Source organism: Nycticebus coucang, chromosome 12, assembly GCF_027406575.1.
Source record: "Nycticebus coucang isolate mNycCou1 chromosome 12, mNycCou1.pri, whole genome shotgun sequence".
NCBI classification, from domain to species: Eukaryota; Metazoa; Chordata; class Mammalia; order Primates; family Lorisidae; genus Nycticebus; species Nycticebus coucang.
Genome location: NC_069791.1, coordinates 16,339,249 through 16,361,405, shown reverse-complemented (window position 1 = coordinate 16,361,405; position 22,157 = coordinate 16,339,249). Strand labels below are relative to the sequence as shown.

Sequence of the window (22,157 nt, the reverse complement as noted above, 5' to 3'; positions counted from 1 at the left end):
AAACAGCGGGGCCATGTGGCAATGGCGCCAGCCTGTAATCCCAGCTACTTGGGAGGCTGGGAAAGAGAATAGCTTGAGGTCAGGAGTTGAAGGCTGTAGTGGACAGTGATTGCTCCTGTAAAGAGTCATTGCTTTCCAGCCTGGGCAACAAAGCAAGACCCTGTCTTAAAAAAAAAAATAGCTGGTAAGGCGAGAAATTGAGGAGTCAGCCTAGGCAACCAGGGGTCAGCAAAGTTGCGATGACCTCCCTGCACCTGGCCAACCCACCAGGTGGCTGCACGAGGCCAGCAATTTAGGAAACTTATAAGGGATGAAAACATGACTCCTGCAACAGTACCATCGGGGGTTAAAATAAGCTGTTTTCCTCCAGGTTTTATTTTATTCTTTCATCTCTGCCTGGCCTGTTGTTTCACTATTTTCTTATAAGATTTGGGGACATAAGTTAATAACCAAAAGTCACAGTGCAATTGAGTAAACCACAGTACTCAGCACACCTTCCAGAAAAGAGCAAAAGGGAAATATCACCCTTTTCTCTCCAGTTATTGAACGATTTTGGTGAGCTGAACTTACCCATTTTTTTGCCACTAGATGACGCTAGCACAAGTAATAGACAACCTTAATTTTCAAGGAGCTGGAATCACTTTGCTTTTGTAAATGGCTTTTTGCTTGTTTAAACCCAGCATATACACATTAAGAATAGAGTATGAATGTCTTACCACGCCAAATAAGTAAGCGAGGAGATAGTTCTGTTAATCAGTTAGATGTAGGCTTGGCGCCTGTAGCTCAGCGGTTACAACGCTGGCCACATACACGGGGACTGGTGGGTTTGAACTCAGCCTGGGCCTTGCCAAACAACAATGACAATTACAACAAAAAAATAGCTGTGCATTGTGGTGGGTGCCTGTATTCCCAGCTACTTGGAAAGCTGAGGCAAGAGAATCACTTAAGCCCAAGAGTTTGAGGTTGCTGTGAGTTGTGATGCCATAGCACTCTACCGAGGGCAACATAGACTCTCTCAAAAAAAAAAAAAAAACTCAGTTAGATGTAAGCATTCCACATTGTATATCAAATAGCACATTGTACCTTATAAATGTATTAATACTATGATTTAATAAAGAATTAAAAAAATCAAATCAAAAATAATAAAATAAACTTGGTATATATATATCATACATATATACATATCCATATGTATGTATATATAATGGATATGTATGTATGTATATTATGTGTATGTATATGTGTATATATGTACATATATGTATTTGCCAATAAAAGAGTTTTAATTTCATTAAGGACATGAGCATTCTTTTTGTTTTTGCAGTTTCTGGTAGGGGCTGGGTTTGAACCCACCACCTCCGGCATATGGGGCCAGCACCCTACTCCTTTGAGCCACAGGCACCTGCCACAATGCCTGGTTCTTTTTTGGTTGCACTTGTCATTGTTGTTTATCAGGCCCAGGCTGGATGTGAACCCGCCAGCTTCCGTGTTTGTGGCTGGCGCCCTAGCTGCTGAGCTACAGGTGCCGAGCCAATGAGCATGTTTTGAGTTCTTTAAAGACTGTTCACCAGAAGGAAAATAGGCAACAGGGCCAGAGGATGAATGGCAGAATGGCATATTTCACCTGATCTTGTGGTTCTAGCAGAAGGAAAGATAAGTGTGGGCCTAGTAACATTACTGGTGACCTAAAATGCCTCAGAGGTGAACCTATAAAGACGCACCTGAATGTGACCAACTTTTCTAACCTGTGTGCATTTTTCAGAGCTTTATTAGAGTAGGTGACTGGCCTAAGTAACTAGCCCCAACACCTCAAACATTTGAGCAGCACCTAAGAGGTTTTGTTGCACTTTGATCAGCCAGGTTTTGTGGAGCCCGATGTTTATATAATTCTAGGGGCAGAGGTGAGGGGGCAGAAGAGACCCTCTCTTTAAGGAAAAAAACCTCACCAAATTAAAATATAAAGCTAGGCTCAGCTCCTGTAGCACAGTGGTTACAGGGCCAGCCACATACACCAAGGGTGGCAGGTTTGAACCCAGCCCTGGCCTGCTGGACAGCAATAACAACTGCAACAAAAAAATAGCCGGGTGTTGTGGCGAGCATCTGTAGTCCCAGCTGCTTGGGGGGCTGAGGCAGGAGAATTGCTTAAGCCCAAGAGTTTGAGGTTGCTGTGAGCTGTGACACCACGGCACTCTACCAAGGGCGACATAGTGAGACTCTGTCTCAAAAAATAAATAAAATATAAAGATAGTCATGAAAGTGAATATTAACTTATAATGAGAAATCACAATAAATTACAAATTTTAAAAAGCTAACTACCACAAATATCATAAAATATTCTGATAATTTTATTAATTAAATGCCAGTCACACTTGAACATGTTTTTCTGACACTTTTGGCTGCATGCTCTTTGATTGTTTCTTTACATAACAATAATTTGATAATACCATTGTAGAGAGAAAGACTAGAAAGATAATCCAGTCTTTTCTTAGCCTGGTGGATCAAATTTGTCTTTTATTATTTGATAGTTTTGAAAAGTTTCTTTCAGGTTCTTTCAGGTTTGTTTGTTTTTTGAGACAGTATCTCACTTTGTCACCCTAGGTAGAGTGCCCTGGTGTTCATAACTCACAGCAACTTCAAAATCTTGGGCTCAAGAGATCCTCTTGTCTCAGCCTCCCCCGTAGCTGGGACTACAGGCACCTTCCACAACGACTAGCTAGTTTTTAAATTTTTAGTAGAGACAGAATCTCACTCTTGCTCAGGTTCATCTTGAACTTATGAGCTTATCCACCCACCTGGGCCTCCCAGAGCGCTAGGATTACGGGTGTGAGCCATGGCACTGGCTTTTTCTTTTGAGACAGTCTCACTCTGTTACCCAGGCTAGAGTGCCGTGGCATTTGCCTAGCTCACAGCAACCTCAAATTCCTAGGCCTCAGCCTCCCGAGTAGCTGGGATTACAGGCGCCTACCACCATATCCTGCTAATTCTTTTCTGTTTTTAGTAGAAACAGGGTCTTACTCTTGCTCAGGCTGGTATCAAACTTCTGAACTCAAGGTATCCTCTTGCCTTGGCCTCCCAGAGTGATAGCATTGCAGGTGTGAGCCACCTCAGCTGGCCCCAGGTTTACAAGTTGTAATTGCCAATGTTATATACATTTGTAGGTTTGTTATTAAATAGAAGAGAAATCTTGATCAAATTTCTTTCATAGAAAGAAATAGTCCCACTATGTCTTCCTCAGTAGCATTTCAAATTTTCTTGTGCAAAGAATAATTTTAGATACATATCCAAATTGAGTATCTTTATTAGCCCATTTGTCTTTGAAAACCTCATTATGAATGACACATAAGTTTTTTATTATCTGCATTGATATCAATAATTTGCGTTGTCATGAAACAATTAAATACAGGAATCCTGATAAATTATAATTTGTATAATTCCCATCCAAAAAGAAAAGAATGCCTGGTGCATTTGTAATTGTACATATATGCTGTGTTATTGAATATATTGCTGACAAGACGTAACTTGTTTTCACTGGTGTCATTAGCAGACAAAATCTTCTGCTTATATTTTTACATGGTTGATGATGTGGAAACTTTTCTTCACTCTAGCTCCTTTTTTTTGCAGTTTTTGGCTGGGGCTGGGTTTGAACCTGCCACCTCCGGCATATGGGGCCAGTGCTCAACTCCTTTGAGCCACAGGCGCCGCCCCATCACTCTAGCTTCTGACTTCATTTATTTTCAAACCTTGATTCCAACCTCCTCCATTCCCACATATTTCCCATGCTAGGTACTGTGGGACACATTTGTACCTTTTTGTTTTTTTAGACAGAATCTCAGGTGTTATGCTTGGTATAACGTGCCATGGCCTCAGCTTAGGCTTACAGTAACCTCAAACTCCTGGGCACAAGCGATCCTCCTGCCTCAGCCTCCTCAGTAGCTTGAACTACAGGCATGGGCTACAGGAATGGGCTGATTTTTCCATTTTTAGTGGAGACATTTTAGTGGAGTCTCTCTTTGGTCAGTCTGGTCTCGTACACTGAGTTCAAATGATCCTCCTACCTTGGTCTCCCAGAGTGATAGGATTACAGGTGTAATCCTATAAATGTACCTGGCCATATTTATACCTACAGGTTACAAGACCAGATAAGTTGGTATGGTGGGGGGCTAAGAGTACTCCAGGAAGGCCAGTGACAACTATGCTTGAAAAGAACTGTAAGCCATAAGAATAGGTTCTCAGTCAAGTGTATTCCCAGCTAAACTTCCCCTTAGCTGAATCCCAAAATGCCTATGGCCCCTCTAGTGCCATCTAACACAGAAAGATGTGAAGGAAGGGAAGTCAAAGAGGAATTAACAGCAGCCTTAACTGCAGTTAAATATTTTACTTTTTCAAATTTTACAGAAACAAATGACTTCATGAACACATGGCCAGAATCTTAGAAAGGTCCTGGGTGAGAGGAAGAACCCCAAAACTTGTGTTTCATTAACTCCATGGTAAATCAATCTCTGTCCTGCATGGAACATGTTCCTAAGCATAGTTAAAATGAAGATGTAGGCCAGGTCGGGTGGCTCATGCCTGTATTCTCAGCACTTTGGGAGGCCAAGGCAGGAGGATTGCTTAAGCCCAAGAGTTTGAGGTTACAGTGAGCTGTGATTACCCCATAGCTCTCTAGTCTTGGCAACAGGACAGACCCTGTCCCTTAAAAGAAGAGAAAGAGAGAGAAAGAAGAGGTAGATGTAGAATTGGAAATATCCAATTTGGGAAATGACTCACATGTATAATGGTTTCTTTTTTTTTTTTTTTTTTTAGTTTTTGGCCGGGGCTGGGTTTGAACCTGCCACCTCTGGCATATGGGGTTGGCGCCTACTCCTCTGAGCCACAGGCGCCGCCCGTGTATAATGGTTTCTATCGCCTCCCAGGTAACATAGCACAGCTAGCATTCTAGCCCACGGCGCAGCCCGTCCTACACCCTTGTCCTGTCCCTGTCTAATCACACCCTACAGCCTCTGCTGCCCCTCACCACCACCAGTGTAGGGCTCAGAGGGCCTCAGAACTGAAGATTAAGCAGGAATTTCAGTTTAAAAAACTGAATCCATGTTCTCATAGAAACAATGTTTCAGTAAGGGACTCACATGTGGACTTTTGGAACACAACTCTTCTATGAATGGGGAATTTAATCTTTATTGTAGTTGAGAAATTCTACAATTAATCCTTTTAGAGTTTTAAACCACTTGGAAATAATATTCATACCATTTATAAACAGAGCATAATAGCAGAATGGCAACCAGGAGTGCACCCATTCTAAACCTCTCATTTTCAGATGAAGAAACTGAGACCCAGGGGCCAAAGGCAATTTCTCCAAAATGGGGCCGAATTATTCAGGGTAAGCTAAGGGCTGTAACTGCAAATCTCCAAATCTTAGTGACTTACTACGTTAAAGGCTTATTTTTCCCCAGATCTCAGTGCCCACCTCTCCGACTCACAGAGTTTTCTCAGAGCCTTCTCTGTTTCTCAGAGACTTCATGGAATCATGTGGAAGCTTTGCCTTTCCCTGGAGACTTTGGAGTTCTCCAATGACTCCTCTGCATCTGGCTGCAGGTGAGAGAAGAGAGAGCCTGGAGAATCTCAAGGGAAGATTTGGGGGCCAGATCCAGAGTAGGTGTTCCTAACTCCCACACAAATTCCATTGGCCAGAACTCAGCTTCCCAGGTCACCCTAGGTGCAAGAGGCATGGAGAATGTAGTCTAGCCATGTGTCCAGGAAGAAGAAATTATGAATCTGGGAGAAAACTAGTCTCTGTCTGGGAAGAATGGGAGAGGAAAAAGAGAATGAATATTTGTGAATATTGACTAGAAGACTGGTACGGGGCTTTTATACACTACTTCATTTCATCTGTACTAGACTTCAAGTTCTCCTCGTTCCCACGTTGGTATTTTCTTTTCTTTGTTTTTTGTTTTTTTTTTTTTTGATCAACAGAAACTTTATTTCTCTTTAATTCAGGAACAATTGAAGGGTAAATGGAAAGAGGGATGGAGGGAGAAAACAAATGAAGGGCTAGATTGGGGGACATGAAAAACATGTACAGGGCAAAGGGGCAATTCTCAAATAGGGGATACTGAATAAAGGGATGGTTACATGGGGGCACAATATTTAGTATCAGCCACAGAGGAGTCAGACCCAGATAAAGGGAAGTTAGTGCCTTGGGTTTCTTGGGTTTCTGTTAGGGGGTCAGGGCTCAGGTTTAAGGCTTCAAGGTATAGCATGGCGGGGGCTATGCCGGTTGCCCCCAGGCCCCTTCCAAGGGTCCCTCCTTTTGAAGGAATCTCACTGACGAGGCAGAGTTGTTCACTGTAGTCCGGCTGCAAACTCTCTGCCAATCCCTTAGACACACCACTCCAGGCCGAAAAATTCCCGTGATATTCAATAACAAGATCCTCTCGGTTCTTGAGGGTGGGAATTCGGGGCATTGTCCGTTCCAGCCAGCAATACCCACAGATGAGGCAAATAATCAATCCCATGGAACGAAGGGGGATAAGCACAGCTTCCAGTGTAAACAACGAAGGATTCTCCCCACTTGGTGTTAGCCCAAAGGCTGGGAAGGGATACAACGAAGGATTTTCCTTTGAAGTATTGCTCCCCCAGTGGATTGGATGGCTCCATTCACTCCAATGCTGAGCACTTCCACAGAGTGGGTTAAAGCAGCTCTGAACAAGGAATGTGTAGAGTTTCTGCCCATCCACACTAGGTAGGGAGAAGTGATGTCTGTGATCCACTGATTGTTCAGTCCAGCTGTGGTCCCGGTCACTCCGTTACTACACCAGGTGCTCCAAGCAATGGTCCAAGTATGTGTTGTTCTAGCTGAGAGTCACTCAAATTGCGAAGGGTTAGATTCTTTGGAGCCCAGGGGATTACCAGATTCTGCAGTTTTAGTACCGTGTAGCCTGCCTCATGGGTTTCCGTGGGTCCTGAAGCTGGACAACAAATGTTTGGTAAAGATGGATTTTCTTTTTTTGCAACCAACAGCCGACACTAATCACTTCAGAGAATAGACAATGGCCACACTCCTGGACATCATCGTCAGAATTCTTGTACCAATAGCGCAGAGTCAGGTTGGTAGGCTGGGGCTCAGAGCTGATGTTCCAAGTGCAGTTCACGTATACAGCATTGAACACAAAACACTGAACCTCTGGGAGGGGCAGGGAGGAAACATTGAGGGACCTAGGAGGCATAGAAATCTGAAAGAAATCACCTGTGGTGTCTTCATTCCCATTGAGTGTCAGGACTGTTGTCCACGCTGGTATTAACCTCAGTCCCACATGGATGGCAAAATGGAGACAAGGGCATTTGGTAGCTTCCGTTTCTCTCCCAAGACATATTTTAGACCTCAGGAGGCTCAGTAAGCCAACGATCTGACTCCGCTGATTGCTAAGAATTTGGAGAATGAGGATCTTTTAGATGGGCATGCTCTACCCTACTTTCCACAATCTAAACCACTTTTGTCCCTTTTGAAATCCCACAGGCCCTGCAGGTGATTACCAGCTAATCTCATCAGCTATTTTCAGAGTCTTCTCTTTTTTCCCTCTTAAATAAATCATCTTCATTGTATCAGTCAGAGTTCTTGGTTGTAAGGAACAGGGACGGGCTCTGATAAACAAAGGAAAATCATTGTGCATAGTGCTGTGGTCAACAGGGTTTATAGTCTGGAAAACATAAATGTTAAATATTGATTAATCCATAAATATGGAAATAACCAAGCAGAAGGACAGGGTACGGGTGGGCGTATATGTGTGTACATACCCTTGATTCCTATCTCTCTCTTTCTCACTTAGTTTTTAATCCTTTCTGATATTTTCTCTGTCTGCCTTTATGTTTTCTTCTTCAAATTAATTTACTTTCCATATTAGTTTTATAGTTAGGAAGAATCCCAATATAGGTTGTTACCAAGAAAAGGTCAGAAACTATGTCCTCAGCCTCCCTTCTTAACTCACCACAGATTTAGCATCTGGGAATTTTTCTAAATGTTATTTGAGCCTACTTATATTTTTAGTATGTGCCACTGCTTGGGCATAATGAATTCCACCCAGGTCACCCTGTTGTGCAAAATATTTCACAGAATCGTAGAACCTTACATTTTCATTTATCATCATTCAAACCCCAGGGATTCCCTATGTTCAAGAATTTCAGGCTCAGCACCCGTAGCTTGGTGGTTAGGGCACCAGCCACATGCACTGGGGCTGGTGGGTTTGAACCCAGCCTGGGCCTGCAAAACAACAATGACAACAACAACAAAAATATAGCCGGGCATTGTGGCAGGCACCTGTAGTCCCAGCTACTTGGGAGGCTGAGGCAAGAGAATCGCCTAAGCTCAGGAGTTGGAGGCTGCTGTGAGCTGCGATGCCACAGCACTCTACCTAGAGTGACAAAGTAAGACTCTGTCTCTAAAAAAAAAAAACAAAAAAGACAAAGCCCTCTGTCTCATTGGTCCCCAGTGAGGCTGCTGAGGGATAATATCTTAAAACCCACTGTATGTTTTAAGTTTCAATGGGCACTGCCTTACTTCCAGGTCCCAAATTCCATTCTAGTAATCTGTTGCCACAGAGCAAACTACCTCAAATGTAGTGGCATACAACCATAACCATTTTATTATCTTCATGGATTTTGTGCATTGAGACTTTATACAGGACAGAAAGGGGATGGTTTGTCTATGCTCCGTGGTGTCTTGGATTTCAACCAGGAAGACTCAGTGGCTGGGGATTGGAATAGCTGCTGTTAGAAAATCTGCTTCCAAGATGGCTTCTTCCCTCACATGGCTGCTACCTTGGTGGGCACAGCTGAAAGCCTGGGCTTATTTGGGTCTCTTGGCTAGAGCAACTACACCTGGCCTCTCCAGAGTGGTGGTCTCGGGGCAGTCAGACTTCACGTGTAATGGCTCAGGAGAAAAAGAAGCCAACAAAGGGGTACAATGAGGGATATGGTGAGACTCACTCCTTCTGGCAGGGTTTTCCCAGAAAAAAAAGTCAAGAGCCTGCAGAGGAGTTGGGATTTGTAGCCTGGGAGGAAAGCATCCTAGCCATCTGGGGGTGGGGTGAGGCATAATCTATGAGAGGACAGACAGGTTTGCTGGGAGTAGCCAGACGTGAATAAGGACAGATGGCAGATGTGAGCTGGGTCATGTCCCTTAGTCTCAGTAGGGCCTGAGAGTGAGAAGGAGAAAGTTCTGTGTGAAGACTGCCCCAGGGGTGGGGTGTGGGTATGAGGTCACCATTCAGGGCAGTAGCTGCCAGGAGGAAGTGAATGGTGGAGTGTGTTGAATAGTGGACCCCCAAAAGAGATGTCCAAGTCCTAAATACCACCTGTGCCTATGAATGTGACCTGTTTTTGGAAATAGGATCTTTTTCCAAAATAGGGATATTGAGTTGAGCTCATCATCTTGGATTTGCAGTGGACCTTAAATCCAAAGACAGGTATCCTAATGAAAGAAAGGAGAAGATTTGAGACAGAGAGATGCAGAGGAAAGGCCATGTGAAGATGGAGGCAGAGACTGGAGTACGGAGTGCCAGAGCCGCCAGAGGCTAGGAGAGATGTGGCTCCCTCAGAGCCTCAGAAGGACCCAGCCCTGCTCACACCTGGATCTCAGACTTCCAGCCTCCACAACTGTGGCAGAGTGAACAATTTCAGTTGTTTTAAGCCATCCAGTTAGTGCTGATTTGTTAGCGCAGCCCCAAGACACTCACACAGGTAGTCTGGTGGGAGATTTGGGGAGACTGAAGGACTTTGATGGCAGGAGTTAGCTGGGATCCCAGTGTCTCCCCAGTTGAGACTGCTCTTCCCTTCCACCACCTTCTGCCCCTTGGGCTTCACGCCCTGACTCAGAGGCCTTCCTTTCCCTCTTGAGCACCTCAGTGCTTCTCCTGCTGAGCTTCCCTAAAGAGCTCTGGCTTGGGACTCCCTGCTACATGGTTTGGAGCTGTCCTTCCTCCTGCATCATGGTTGGTTTCTTCTCCCTTTCCTACCTCTCACGGTCCAGGGAGGTGCTTTGCACACAGTGGAACATAATAAAAGTTCCCTCCCTTTTATTCTTCCCTTAGAGTCCCTTAGCTCTTGCCCCTGCTCCTTTTCCTGCTCCAGCTGAATCTGTGCCAAAACCTGGTCAGAGATAAGGATGACACTCCCAAGGCTGCCCTCCTGCTTGCTGCCCCAGCCCCAGGGTCCCCAGGAATGTGGTGATTGATCGTTCACCCACATTGCCTTCTAATCCTACTCCTAGTCACTAATTTGTGCATGAACTCGGAGAATTCCCTGCACCTCTGCTCCTTAGTCCTCTCTTGGGATGAATGAAAGGGTTGCTTGGATTCATTCATTTGTTCCTTCCCAGTGCTGGGAATCACTCAGAGTCCAAGTGGGTCATGGGCTTCATGTGAGAAACAGTCTAAGAGCAAGCCTACAGTATAAAGCAAAGACAAGTTTATTTAGGAAGTGCAGAAGGTCTATTCCATAAAGGAGACGCTTAGGTCTCCCTGCAGAGGAGAACGGCACCTTTGGTTTTTTTTGTGTGTTCGTTTTTTTAAATTTAAGCAATGGCTTATTCATAAGCTAAGTAAGAGAGGAATATTTATGTTATTTCTTAGAAAGGGACAATGATTTCCTAAAACTGAGAACACTCTGCCTTTTTTACTTTTTAGGGTCTCTCCTGGAATGTGTTGGTGTTGGTGGGAGTTTCTTTTACCATGTTAATATATTATAACCAGGGCATGACAAGCTGTAGTTCCTTGCCATCTTGGTTTTGACCAGTCTTAACTTGTTCTGTCAGCACAACTGTCTTTGACCAGGGTGGGTAGGGGCATTGGGCTGTGTCAAGCAGTGCCTGCTGGTTCCCTATCTCACTCCCACCACACAGAAGTTGCTTATTGAGACTATATGCTGTAAATCTGGTGAACTCTGGGTGAATAAGACAGCTCCTGCCTTCAAGGAGCTCTAGTTTTTGTTTTGTTGAGACAAAGTCTTCCTTTGTTGCCCTCGGTAGAGTGCCATGGTGTTGTAGCTCACAGCAACCTCAAACTTTTGGGCTTAAGCAATTCTCTTGCCTCGGCCTCCCAAGTAGATGGGACTACAGGCGCCCGCCACAACGCCTGGCTAGTTTTTAGAGATGGGGGTCTGGCTCTTGCTCAGGCTGTTCTTGAACATGTGTGCTCAGACAATCCACCCACCTCAGTCTCCCAAGTGCTGGGATTACAGGCGTGAAGGGGCTCTAGTTTTAAAGCTATGCTCTTGGGGATCGGTCCAAGTACAGCACAGGCTTTCTCTCTAGGGAAACATATTTTGGCTTAAAATAAGGAAGAATCTTCCATCAGAACTATCCAGAAAAGAACATGAAAGGGAGTGAGCTCTCTGTCCAGAGGACTCTTTCTGGGATTCTTTCCAACACTGGGAACAATCTTAAGAGCCTACTTAAAGGGTGTATTGAGCAGGAGGACCAGTAGCATTTTTTCCACATAAAAATAAACATGGAGATTTAATCTAAATGTAACTATACTGGGAGAAGCAGTTCTTTCATGCTGATCTGAGTTAGACCTCACACACATAGACCCATGAACCACCTGAGACAAAAAACACAAAGCGGGCAAAGGAGATGGCTCAGGTGGCAGAATTGCTTTTATTTTTGTCTCCAGTCAGTCCCAGACCCCACGAAGATGAGGCCAGGGGACGGGAACAGGCACAGGACACTGGGGAACTTGGAGTAGCTGAGGCCAAAGGACAGCAGTTGTGTCTGGGGTGAGGCAGACAAATGGTCCATGGTGCTGTGTCTGCCCCAGACGCTCAGCACAGCTCAGAGATGTGACAATCATTGGACAAAAGGGAACAGCTGGTGGCTGATGAGAAGACAGGCTGGCAGCCAGATCCTTCCCCAATCCCCCTCTGTAGGACCCTGGGTTTCTCTCCTGCAGAACCAGGCCCTGATCTTCCTCAAGTGGCCACAGAGGGGCAGCAAAGTGCCAGTGCAAAATCCCTCCCACCCAGGACACCTAGGACTTGTCCCAGGGGGAGCCAAGGAGAGTGGCACAGAGTCTTTTGAAAAAAGGATGTCTGTCTCATTCTGACTCTCTGCGGGGGAAGAGTAGAGAATGGAAGAACTAAGACTCTTGAGGCCTCCCCAAATGATGCAGAGGGAGCTGTGCGTGTGCCCCGGAATTGGTGCCAAGACCTGTGTGTGCCTCTCTGGCCCACAGCAGGAGGATCTCTTCTGTTCCCCTCTCATCACAGATGATCAGATTCCTGGCTGCCTCTGTCTTTATAAAATCCAACCTATCCTGGGTCAAAAATATGAGGGGCCAGCAGGCTCTTTCCTTCTCTGTAGCTTGCAGCACCTGCTCAGCTCCGGTTTCCATAATCCTGCATTCCTGTTCCCCACCCTTCCTCTTTCCACCACCCATCAGGTGTTCCTGGGCATCCCCACCCCTTAATCGGAAGTGGAATGCACAGGCTTCAGCGCTGGCCCTGCTGCCAGTGTACTGGGCCTGGCCGCCACTCAGGCCCCAGGGCAGGAGACTGCAGCATCTTCTGCTGGGCTGCCCACGTCTATGGAGGAGCAGTCTCTGAGATGCTGTGATGTATGCCAGTGACATTGCTTAAGGCTGAGGACTTGCCTTTCCTCCAAGCTTTTGGTGCTCAGCCTCAAGCTTTTCAATCCCCAGTTTTGGCATAAATTATCCCAGGGAGAGGAGGACTCAGGTAGATCTGGGAAGCATAACCAAGGCCCAGTCTGACAGTGGCAGGACAAAACCCTCTAGAACTGAGGCCAGAGATCAGGAGAGGAACCTGATCAAGGGGCCTTGAAGGACAAGCGGCAACTGGGTGAGGAAATCAGTGGAAAGAAGTATTCTAGTGCCTGTCCCTGCCCCATCCTGGTGATGGACTTCCATCTTGCAGATAGGAAAACTGAATCACAGCAAGAAATATTTGCCTAATGCCATGAGTCCACTGGCAGTGAGGCTAGAAATCAGAAACCAGAAACCCTGCCTCCCAGTTCATGTCCAGAAGATGGAAACTTCAGGGTACAAAATCTGGTGGGGGTTGGAGCAGGAGATAGATGGAAGGCCCAGATGGCACTAAGGACAAGAAATCCCCAGAGATATCAGGGCCTGCCCACTGCCTCTCTGGGCAACTGTGTGGTCTCATTCCAGCCCCCACCCAAACTGGGAGGCAAAAGTGATGCCACTTAAGTGAGGCAGCATGAGTCTGAACCCCAGATCCACCACTTGCTGGCTGTATGACTCAGACTCATTCTCACACCTTTCGGGGCACCTCGGCTATTCCCTCTGCAGCAGCGGTGTACAGAGAGCTGCCTTTGTGGGACTGCTGCATGGATTCATTTAGACCAGCACTCAGTGGGCATCCCACCCATGCCCTAACTGCTTTTGCCCCACACACACATCATCCGCTGGTTCTTGGTTCCTCAAATATCCAAGATGGAACAAAGTTTCAAATGCTTTTACAATATTTCTTGAAAGCTGGAAATAGGACGGTAGGATTGGGAATGAACAGACAGCATACCTAGTCCCTCTTAGGGCAAAGGGAGCCCCAGCAGAGGGGGAAGAGAACAGAGCCCTGGAGGGAGGGGCCTGCTATGTGCATAGAGCCTCCCTGTCTGCACACAGTAACTTTCCACTCGCTCCCCAGGTGTGGGCCCCATCCCCTTCCCGGCAGGCACTCCGCCACAGGCCCTGTGGCTGACGCACACCCTGCTTGAGATCCCAGCCGCCTAGAGGCTGATAAGGAGCCCAGTCCTCATCACATGGGACCAGCTGGAGGGACTGGCCTTGGCTGTTAGCATCAGCTGGACAGCTTCCAAATTGGAGAGATGCAGAGATAAGGTGGGAGGGCTTGGAGACTCTGGGCTGAGTGAGTGACCAGTGAAGCTAGGGGAAGGGACATGGGCACTGCCAACTGCTAAGGCCTCAGGAGGCCTGCTGGGAATAAGCCAGCAAATGGCAGCAGATGTGGGAGAGGAAGGGTCAGGAAATAAGAGGTGCTGAAAGGGCTCTGGCACAGTCTCGGGGCAAGGCTGGGGCAGGGCAGGACTCCCTCCAGATGGGTCTGGCCCAGCAGCTAGAACAACTGCCTCTGTCCCAAACATCCAGCCAGTGGGCCCAAGCACACCTCCCTCAGCCTCAGGCCTGTGGGAACAGCCTCGGGGGTGGAGGGAAGAGAGTGAAAGGGTATGGGTCTCTAGCCCCAGTAGTGCTCTGTCATGACCCAGGAGGGTAAACCAAGGCAAACAGCAGATGGCCCTGGCTTCCTGGCCTTTACCATTGCCCTTGGCCCCAGAACCCAAGTCCCTAGAACAAGCCTCTGGTCCCTGAGCTCAGAGAAGATGGGCAGGCTGGGACAGTCTTTCTATCTACCCATATTCCCTCTCCTGCAGAGCACCCCTTCTTCCCTCCCAGCTGTGTCCCCATCCTCCCCTTTTTTTTTGAAACAGAGTCTCACTGTCACCCTGGGTAGAGTGCCATGGCATCGTAGCTCACATCAACCTCAACCTCCTGGGCTCAAGAGACCCTCTTGCCTCAGCCTCCCAAGTAGCGGGGACTGTAGGCACCAGCCACCATGACCAGCTAGTTTTTCTATTTCCAGTAGAGACATAGTCTTATTTTTGCTTAGGCTGGTCTCAAACTCTTGAGTTTAGGCAATCTACCTGCCTCAACCCCCAGAGTGCTGGGATTATAGGTATGAGCCACTGCACCCAGCCCCATCCCTTTTCTTATAAAGCGTCAATGCCTGACCTGGAAGAGAAAGAAAGGAGGGGCTAGACTGGCCACAGGACAGTGTGCCCCAAAGACATATGGTTGTGGGCTCCCTAGGAGGAATCTTAGGAGGGGTCACAGGTCTCAGCCAGGCTGCCTAGGCCTCTTTTCCACATCTGAAATCCTGCTGGGCTCTTCCCACTTGTCTCATGGGCCCTCCAATACAGAGGAGCCTTCAGCCTCGACTGTCCTGGTTTAGGAGATGTAACTGGGAGGAAGGGGGCAGGACAGGGACAATGTGGCTTCAGTTCCACAGGGCCTGATGGCATATGTACAGGCTGGGGGAGGGGGGGACTGGGCTATGGGGAGTGAGCAGCCTCGCTACAGCTGGGTTGGCAGCTGGTTTTATATCTGGTCTTGTAGGAGCACCGGGGGTGGGGGGGGTGGTCAGCGGACCAGGGAGTGGGCATTCTCTGGAGGAAGGTGGGGCTGGGGAAGGCTTCTCATTCCCGGTTGGTGCCAAAAAGCTGCAGGAAGAAGGTAAAGATATAGATGATGTCTAGGTAAATGTTGAGGGCTCCAAAAATATACTCCTCCGGGCTCAGCGAGTGGCGTCGGTTACCCATCAGCAACTGGGTGTCAAATGCCAGGAACTGGGGGAAGTGGGAAGAGAGAGAGAAGCCAGAAGTCTGATTAGTATGACACTGACTAAAGTAGCCCACCCTGATTTCATCACCCTCACATGCTGCCTGGCACTCCTGTGACAGCCCGGAATATGGAACTTTCCCAGCATCTTCCATCCCTAATTTTATTCAATAGCATCTTCATCCCTAATTTTACCAAGCACCTACTATGTGCCGGGCAGAGGGAGACAGCAGAGAGCAAGGCAGACAGGATGCCTGTCTCTGTAGAGCAGTGGTTCTCAACCTTCCTAATGCCACAGCCCTTTAATACACTTCCTGTGGGTTGCAACCTTCCTGTGGGTTGAGAACCACTGCTGTAGATCGTGCGTCCAAATGGAAGTAATTGTTAGTATGCTGAGTATAACAAAAGAACACACAAAGTGCCGGATTGGGGGGCTTATAACAAGGAGCCACACCCAGTGCGTGGCAGGGAGTTAGGGAGGGCTTCCTGGAGGAGGGGGTCTGCAAGCTGAGGCTTAGTCTTCTTGCCATTCCCTCAGGACTGTGCTCATATTATTCCTAGATGAAATGAGGTCCAGAGATGTTAAATATTTGCCCAAGGTTACACAGCTTGGAAATGGCAAAGCCAGGATTTGAGCAGGCCACCTCCAGAGCCCCCCATGCCTAACCATTCTGCTCTGGTGCTAATGGGCAGCACCAGGGTTACTGTGTTTCCTCCCAGGAAATGTGCTCTCCCCTGGGGCACCTTCTTGGCCCAGGGACTATGGACTATGAACCGATTCCCTTAAAGATGGCTCCTTGGTCCCCTCGTGCCTAGCAGGCCTTCCCAGTGCCTATGGTGACTCCTGCTCCTCCCATGTGGCTTTCCTCTGGGGTCCTATGAAAATTGTTAGCCATGGCGCACGTTTCTGGGGCAAGAGGCCAAAAGCCCACCGATGTCTCAAAGGTTATGAGCTACTGGTCCACACAGGACTGGAATTCTTTTTTTTTTTGTAGTTTTTGGCTGGGGCTGGGTTTGAACCCGCCACCTCCGGCATATGAGGCTGGCATCCGACTTCTTTGAGCCACAGGTGCTGCCCAGGACTGGAATTCTTTAAATTGATTCACATTCCTGTTAACTGAGCTGTGCCCAGCTCTTCCATCACTTGTGTGTGGATGACTTGTACTCCTGGGTCCTCTGAAACTCATTTGTTACACAATAAATATGAACAGGACAACAGCTGTGTGCCAGGGACTAGCTGAGAGCAGAAGAGATGAGAAACAGAAAGCCGGGCCTGCCTTGGGGAAGCTCTCAGCTTCATGGGGGACCTTAAGAATAATTACAGGAAAACCCAGTAAATGCCTAATTAGGGTGATAGCCCAGGGAGCTACTGATTGGGCCGGAGGGAGGTGTCCCAAGGGAGGTGGCATTTCACTTGGGGCTTGAAAGATGGGTAGGAGTTTGCTAGACTAACTGAGAAAACCCCAGGGGAGGCCTGAGGGTGTGAAGGAGAAACTCATTGTGGTAGAAGCAATGGGGAAAGGGGATCACAGAGGGAGGGGCTGGAGCCTGCCCGTAAGCTTGCACTTGGCCTGTAGGCTGGTGGCATGCCCTGTTCCTTTTCCTTCACTCTAGCCACCTTCTTGACTCCCAGACTTCAGAGTAGCTTTAGAAACAGCCCCATGGAATCCTAGAAAAATCTCTGTTCCCCACCCCAACCCAGAGCACACAGGAGCAACGTCAGCACCTGGGATATCAAGGCAGGTCAGTTGAAGGTGGAGAGGTGAGGGTGGGGATTATAAGTACAGGCTTGAAAGTCAACCTGACTTGGATTCCAGTCTCTGCTTTGCCACTCTCTAGCTGTGGGCCCCTGGGCAAGGTATTTAATCTCTGTGAGTCCTCATCTGTAAAGGGGAGATGAGAGTGCTTGTCTCCTGAGGCTGTTTGAGAGCAAGGTAATGCTGGCAGGGAGCCTGGTATGGCGTCTGACACATGGCGAGCACCTAATGAATGGTAGCTATTAATTTGTCTATTGTTATTATCTGCAGAAGGAGAGTTGCCCTCTTGATGAGACTCAGGTGTCTCAGGGAGGAAGAAATGTTCCTCAGGGAAGCTGTGTGGTCTTAACAGAGAGAAAATGGGGAGCCATGGCTGGGGCCAAGGGACCCTGTACAGGGAGTGTCAGGCTCCTGAACTCAGCAGCACTAAGGGGGCAGCGGGGACAGGAATTGGAATGCCTGCTCAGTAGTGGAGCCACTCACTTGATCTCAATGTTCCCATTTACAAAATGGGATAGGAACAATGCCCACAGCATGGTGGGGTTTTGAGGGTAAAAACATGACAGTTACGTGGCATCTACTCTCACTATTCATTAGTGTGAGTTCACTCCATTCCACTCTGCTCCTCTGTATTTAATTTGCATTCCCAACTAAGCTTCCCTCTGTAGCTAGCACGAGCAGGCAGAGGGACCAACTCAAACACTACAGGCTGCTCAGCAGTCACGGCTGCCAGCAGAAGTTAATAAACTGCTGATCTGCCTTATCAATCAGTAGCTTGCTTGGTTGATTTCCCAGAGCCTGGTCACCCCTGGGCGAGCTAATGAAATCAAATCTCTCAACCTGGAAGATTGGACCGGCCCAGGTCCAGGAGTGGCCCCTTCAAGGAGCACCTCATCCAGGAGGCCCCTAGAGCAGCCAGCTGACTTTTCTCTTAGAGAGAAGGGGAATGAAACAATTTCTGTCCCTGCCCTTGGCCTATGGTCAGGGATGCTTATCTACATGGAGCTCTCTGGGATGACCTAGCTCAAATTTCAACTCCACAGCCTGCTACCACCCTTCCCATCACTGTGACCTCCTGCATGTGAGTCAACCAAAGGCTTTGTGTTCATTTATCCCCAGCAATATTTACTGAGCACCTACTATGTTCTAAAGAATGTGCTCCTTAGAACTGACAGTCTACTGAGGGTAAAAGACATTATCGGAGATTCTGTCATGGCAATGCAGTCATTTTAGGGCAAGTAGTTTGCTAGTGTCTCTGTGGGTGAGGAAAACATTGTTAACTAGAGTCTTGGCTGAGATGTCTTGGTTATAGTTAGCATCTTAGCTGGCAGCTCAGACCTTAGCTGAGAGCTAGTAACTGAGTTGACTACTAACACCCAAGAGGGCAGCAGGTGCTCAAGGTAGAAGTCAGTGGAACACAAGACCCTGCAGGAGCCCGTGGGGTGGGCCAATAGGCAGCCGTGGGACCAGGACTTCATCTCATCTCCCACCCCCCCATCTGCCCTAGGAAGTGGTATTATCACTATTTTACTTATGAGGAAAGAGAGAGGTGACTTGCTGATAGTCGCTCATCTCGTGGTGGGACCAGATCATCTGTCTCCTGTTCTGGTAGAGATGGGGGCAGAGTGGGCTTACTGGGAGGGAGGGGACAAAACTTCCCTGTTTTACCCTGTGGCCAGGGTTGGACCTGATCAGGATCCCCTGGCCATGCACTTGGCCTGACCCTGCTGTGCCCAGGATACAAGCTTTTATGTCTATTGTCCTCATGTGCCATGGCAAGCCAGCTCAGAGCCTCCAGCAGGCAAGCACTGAATACAAAAAGCTGGGGTTGCAATGTGTTGAACCAGCATAAAATATAGCACGTGGACTATGTCTGTCCTACAGAGAAGCCAGCATGAGGGCACACAGTGGCACCCCCCAGGCCATTCTTTGCAGTCAGGGTTCTAACAGTGAAATGCTGGGATCAACCCAAACTCTATCCACAGGACAGTTAAATAACCTGTGGGCAGCAGTACATAGCAGTATCTCTGTTACTACTGAGAAAAAGCAAGTTGCCAAAAAATCCATGTCATCTGATCCCATTAAACTACGCCTGTTAGAGGAGCCTGCATAGCAAACATCTAGGAAGTACACACAGAAAGGTCTGGGAGGAGAAACAGCAGTTCCCACTGGGAAAGGCAGAGAGACACACAGTCAAAACAATGCTTTATCTGTACTATTTAAGATAGTGAAAAGTGAAGGGCAGCACCTGTGGCTCAAAGGAGTAGGGCACCGGCCCCATATGCCAGAGGTGGTGGGTTCAAACCCAGCCCTGGCCAAAAACTGCAAAAAAAAAAAAAGATAGTGAAAAGTGAAATATGTGAATAAATGTATACAGTAGAACCTCCATAGTTGACCACCTCTCTGAATTGATCACCTTAAGTTGAGCTAATTCATAGATCAGACATGGGCCACAAGTACATATCAGTATGGTAAGCCTTGTTCCTTATATTGACCACTTTGTTACAGTCCCTGGGGTGGTCAACTTACAGAGGTTCTATTATAATTAGAAATGAAAACAGAAAGGTTAAAATAACACAAAAGAAGCCTTCATGAACTCTTCCATTTAACCCTCACCATAAGCCTCTGTGACAGGTGTCACATTATCATCTCTATCGGTTGCTGAGGAGACGAAGGCAGGAAGTGTATGAGTGACTTGCCCAGGTCACCCAGCCAAGAGGACAGCTCAAGTCTTCTGGCACCACTCTCCCACTCTCTTCCCACCATGTGACATTGCTATGGAACGTGGTTTGTGCATGTGTGTGTTGATGTGTGTGTGTAGAAGGATGAGAGAGATGGGCAGTCAGGCCCAAAGAGCTCATGGCCAAGAACAATGGAAGCTTCTGGGGGGTGGGGGGATACAGAGAGTGTGGACCCACCTGCCCCTGCTCCGCTTTCTGAGCTGAAGGGGAATATGGGCTTTGGGGACTTCTTAGAAAAGAGACAACCAGCCACAAATCCTGGTGCCCTGAGCTGGGCCACAGGACAAGGTGAATAAGGATGGGAGTGGAGAGGAGCTGCTGAGTGGAGACCTGGGATCTATTTCCTGATGCCAATAGAAGGTACTTCTCTCTTCACTGCCTTAGGTGTCAAAAATGTAAATGGCACAGTCAACATTTGTACCCCCAGGAAGGCCACTAATGAAACAGGTACGACAGGTATTCTAGCCAGAAAGCCTGGCCTAGGATGAAAGGGAAGTAGTTATAAAAGTGTAGAATGATGCAACTATCATATATCAAAAAACGTTTTTTTTTTGAGACAAAGCCTCAAGCTGTCACCCTGGGTAGAGTGCTGTAGCGTCACAGCTCACAGCAACCTCCAACTCCTGGGCTTAAGCGATTCTCTTGCCTTAGCCTCCCAAGTAGCTGGGACCACAGGCACCTGCCACAATGCCCGGCTATTTTTTGGTTGTAGTTGTCATTGTTTGGCGGGCCTGGGCTGGATTTGAACCTGCCAGCTCTGGTATATGTGGCTGGTGCCTTAGCCTCTTGAGCTACGGGCGCCGAGCCTATATATCAATTTTTAAAAAGTGAACCAGGAGTAAAGGGAAGCCTCAGTAGCCTGTGGCAACAAATGGAATAAAATATTTGGTGCATTAAACCAAAAAGTATGTAAGGGCCTGTGTGTGTGGTATGAGGAAGGTCATGAGTCCAGTATAATATAATCCTATAGACCTGGGTTCAAATCTTGGCTCTGACCTTAGGAAACCTACTAACAAGTCAGAGTTATTCGTCACTGATAATACACCAGACACTTTCTAAATGCTTTACATGTATTAATTCATTTAAAAGTCACAGCAACCTACATTGGGCGTGGTGGCTCACATCCTTAATCCTAATACTCTAGGAGGCCAAGGCAGATGGATCCCTTGAGTTCAGGAGTTTGAGACCAGCCTGAGCAAGAGTGAGACCCCCATCTCTACTAAAAATAGAAAAACTAGCCAGGCATCGTGGTAGGTGCCTGTAGTCCCAGCTATTCGGGAGGCTGAGGCAAGAGGATCATCTGAGCCCAAGAGTTTGAGGTTACTGTGAGCTATGATGATACCACAGCCTCTACCCAGGGTGACAGAGTGAGACTCCGTCTCAAAAAAAAAAAAAAAAAAGTAAAAAAAAAGCAGGAACATCAAAGTCACAGCACCTATGAGGTGGGTACTACTAAAATTAAAATCCTAAGCTCCCTACTCAACTGAATGGACTCCTCTCAGCCAATAGGACCCCAGAAAGAGAGCAGTGAGTTCCCAGGCATGACAGGGAGAGATAAAGCACAATTACAAATGCACACAATTTCCTATTTCATAAATATTCATGACTCCCTATAGCTTGTTGAATATGCATACCTGACCACCTGCTCAGTGTAAAATCTTTGTTTCTTTTGTCTGCCCCATTGAAGCACACGTGCCTGGCTTCTGGCCTGAGTTCTGCATTCCAATCTGTTGGGATGGCCGCCCAGCAGGCCGCTACCCTTCATGAGAAATAAAGCTCTCCTTTTCCAAAGTATAAACCGTGTTAATTATTTTTTTTAGTTGACAATTATTATCCCCATTTTACAGATATGCAAATTGAAGCACAGAGATATAATATAATTTGATCAGTCCACACAGATAGAATGTGTGTGGAGAAGGAGTGTGTGTGTAAAGAAGGAACTTGAACCCAGGTACCCTGGCTCCAAATTCTGGTGCTCTGAATGACAAGGTTAACATTTACAATAAAAGTAAAAGCTACCCTCTGTTGAGAAAGTACCAGGTGCTAGGAGGTGCTAGTTTTCTTTTTCCCCTTTGTATATTACCTTATTCAATCATTGTCATAGCCTGTGCAATAGATAACATTAGCCCCATTTGATTTTATTTCATTTTTTTCTTTTGTGAGACAGAGTCTCATTATTTCACCCTCAGTAGAGTGCTGTGGTGTTACAGCTCACAGCAACCTCAAACTCTTGGGCTCAAGTGATTCTCTTCCCTCAGCTTCCCAAGTAGCTGGGACTA

The 22,157-nt window shown here is 47.2% G+C and overlaps 1 protein-coding gene and 1 pseudogene across 1 annotated transcript in view; both read right to left on the bottom strand.

Annotated features, from left to right (window-relative positions):
• Positions 1–6,018: 6,018 nt before the first annotated feature.
• On the bottom strand, positions 6,019–13,356 carry LOC128561882 (cytokine receptor common subunit gamma-like; annotated as a pseudogene).
• Positions 13,357–15,123: 1,767 nt separating this feature from the next.
• FAIM2 (Fas apoptotic inhibitory molecule 2) overlaps positions 15,124–22,157 on the bottom strand; it is a 31,579-nt gene continuing 24,545 nt past the window's right edge. Inside the window, exon 12 of the mRNA XM_053556683.1 lies at positions 15,124–15,388. Coding sequence (XP_053412658.1) covers positions 15,239–15,388 — 150 coding nt within the window. The 3' untranslated portion in view covers positions 15,124–15,238. The remainder of the gene's footprint in view (positions 15,389–22,157) is intronic.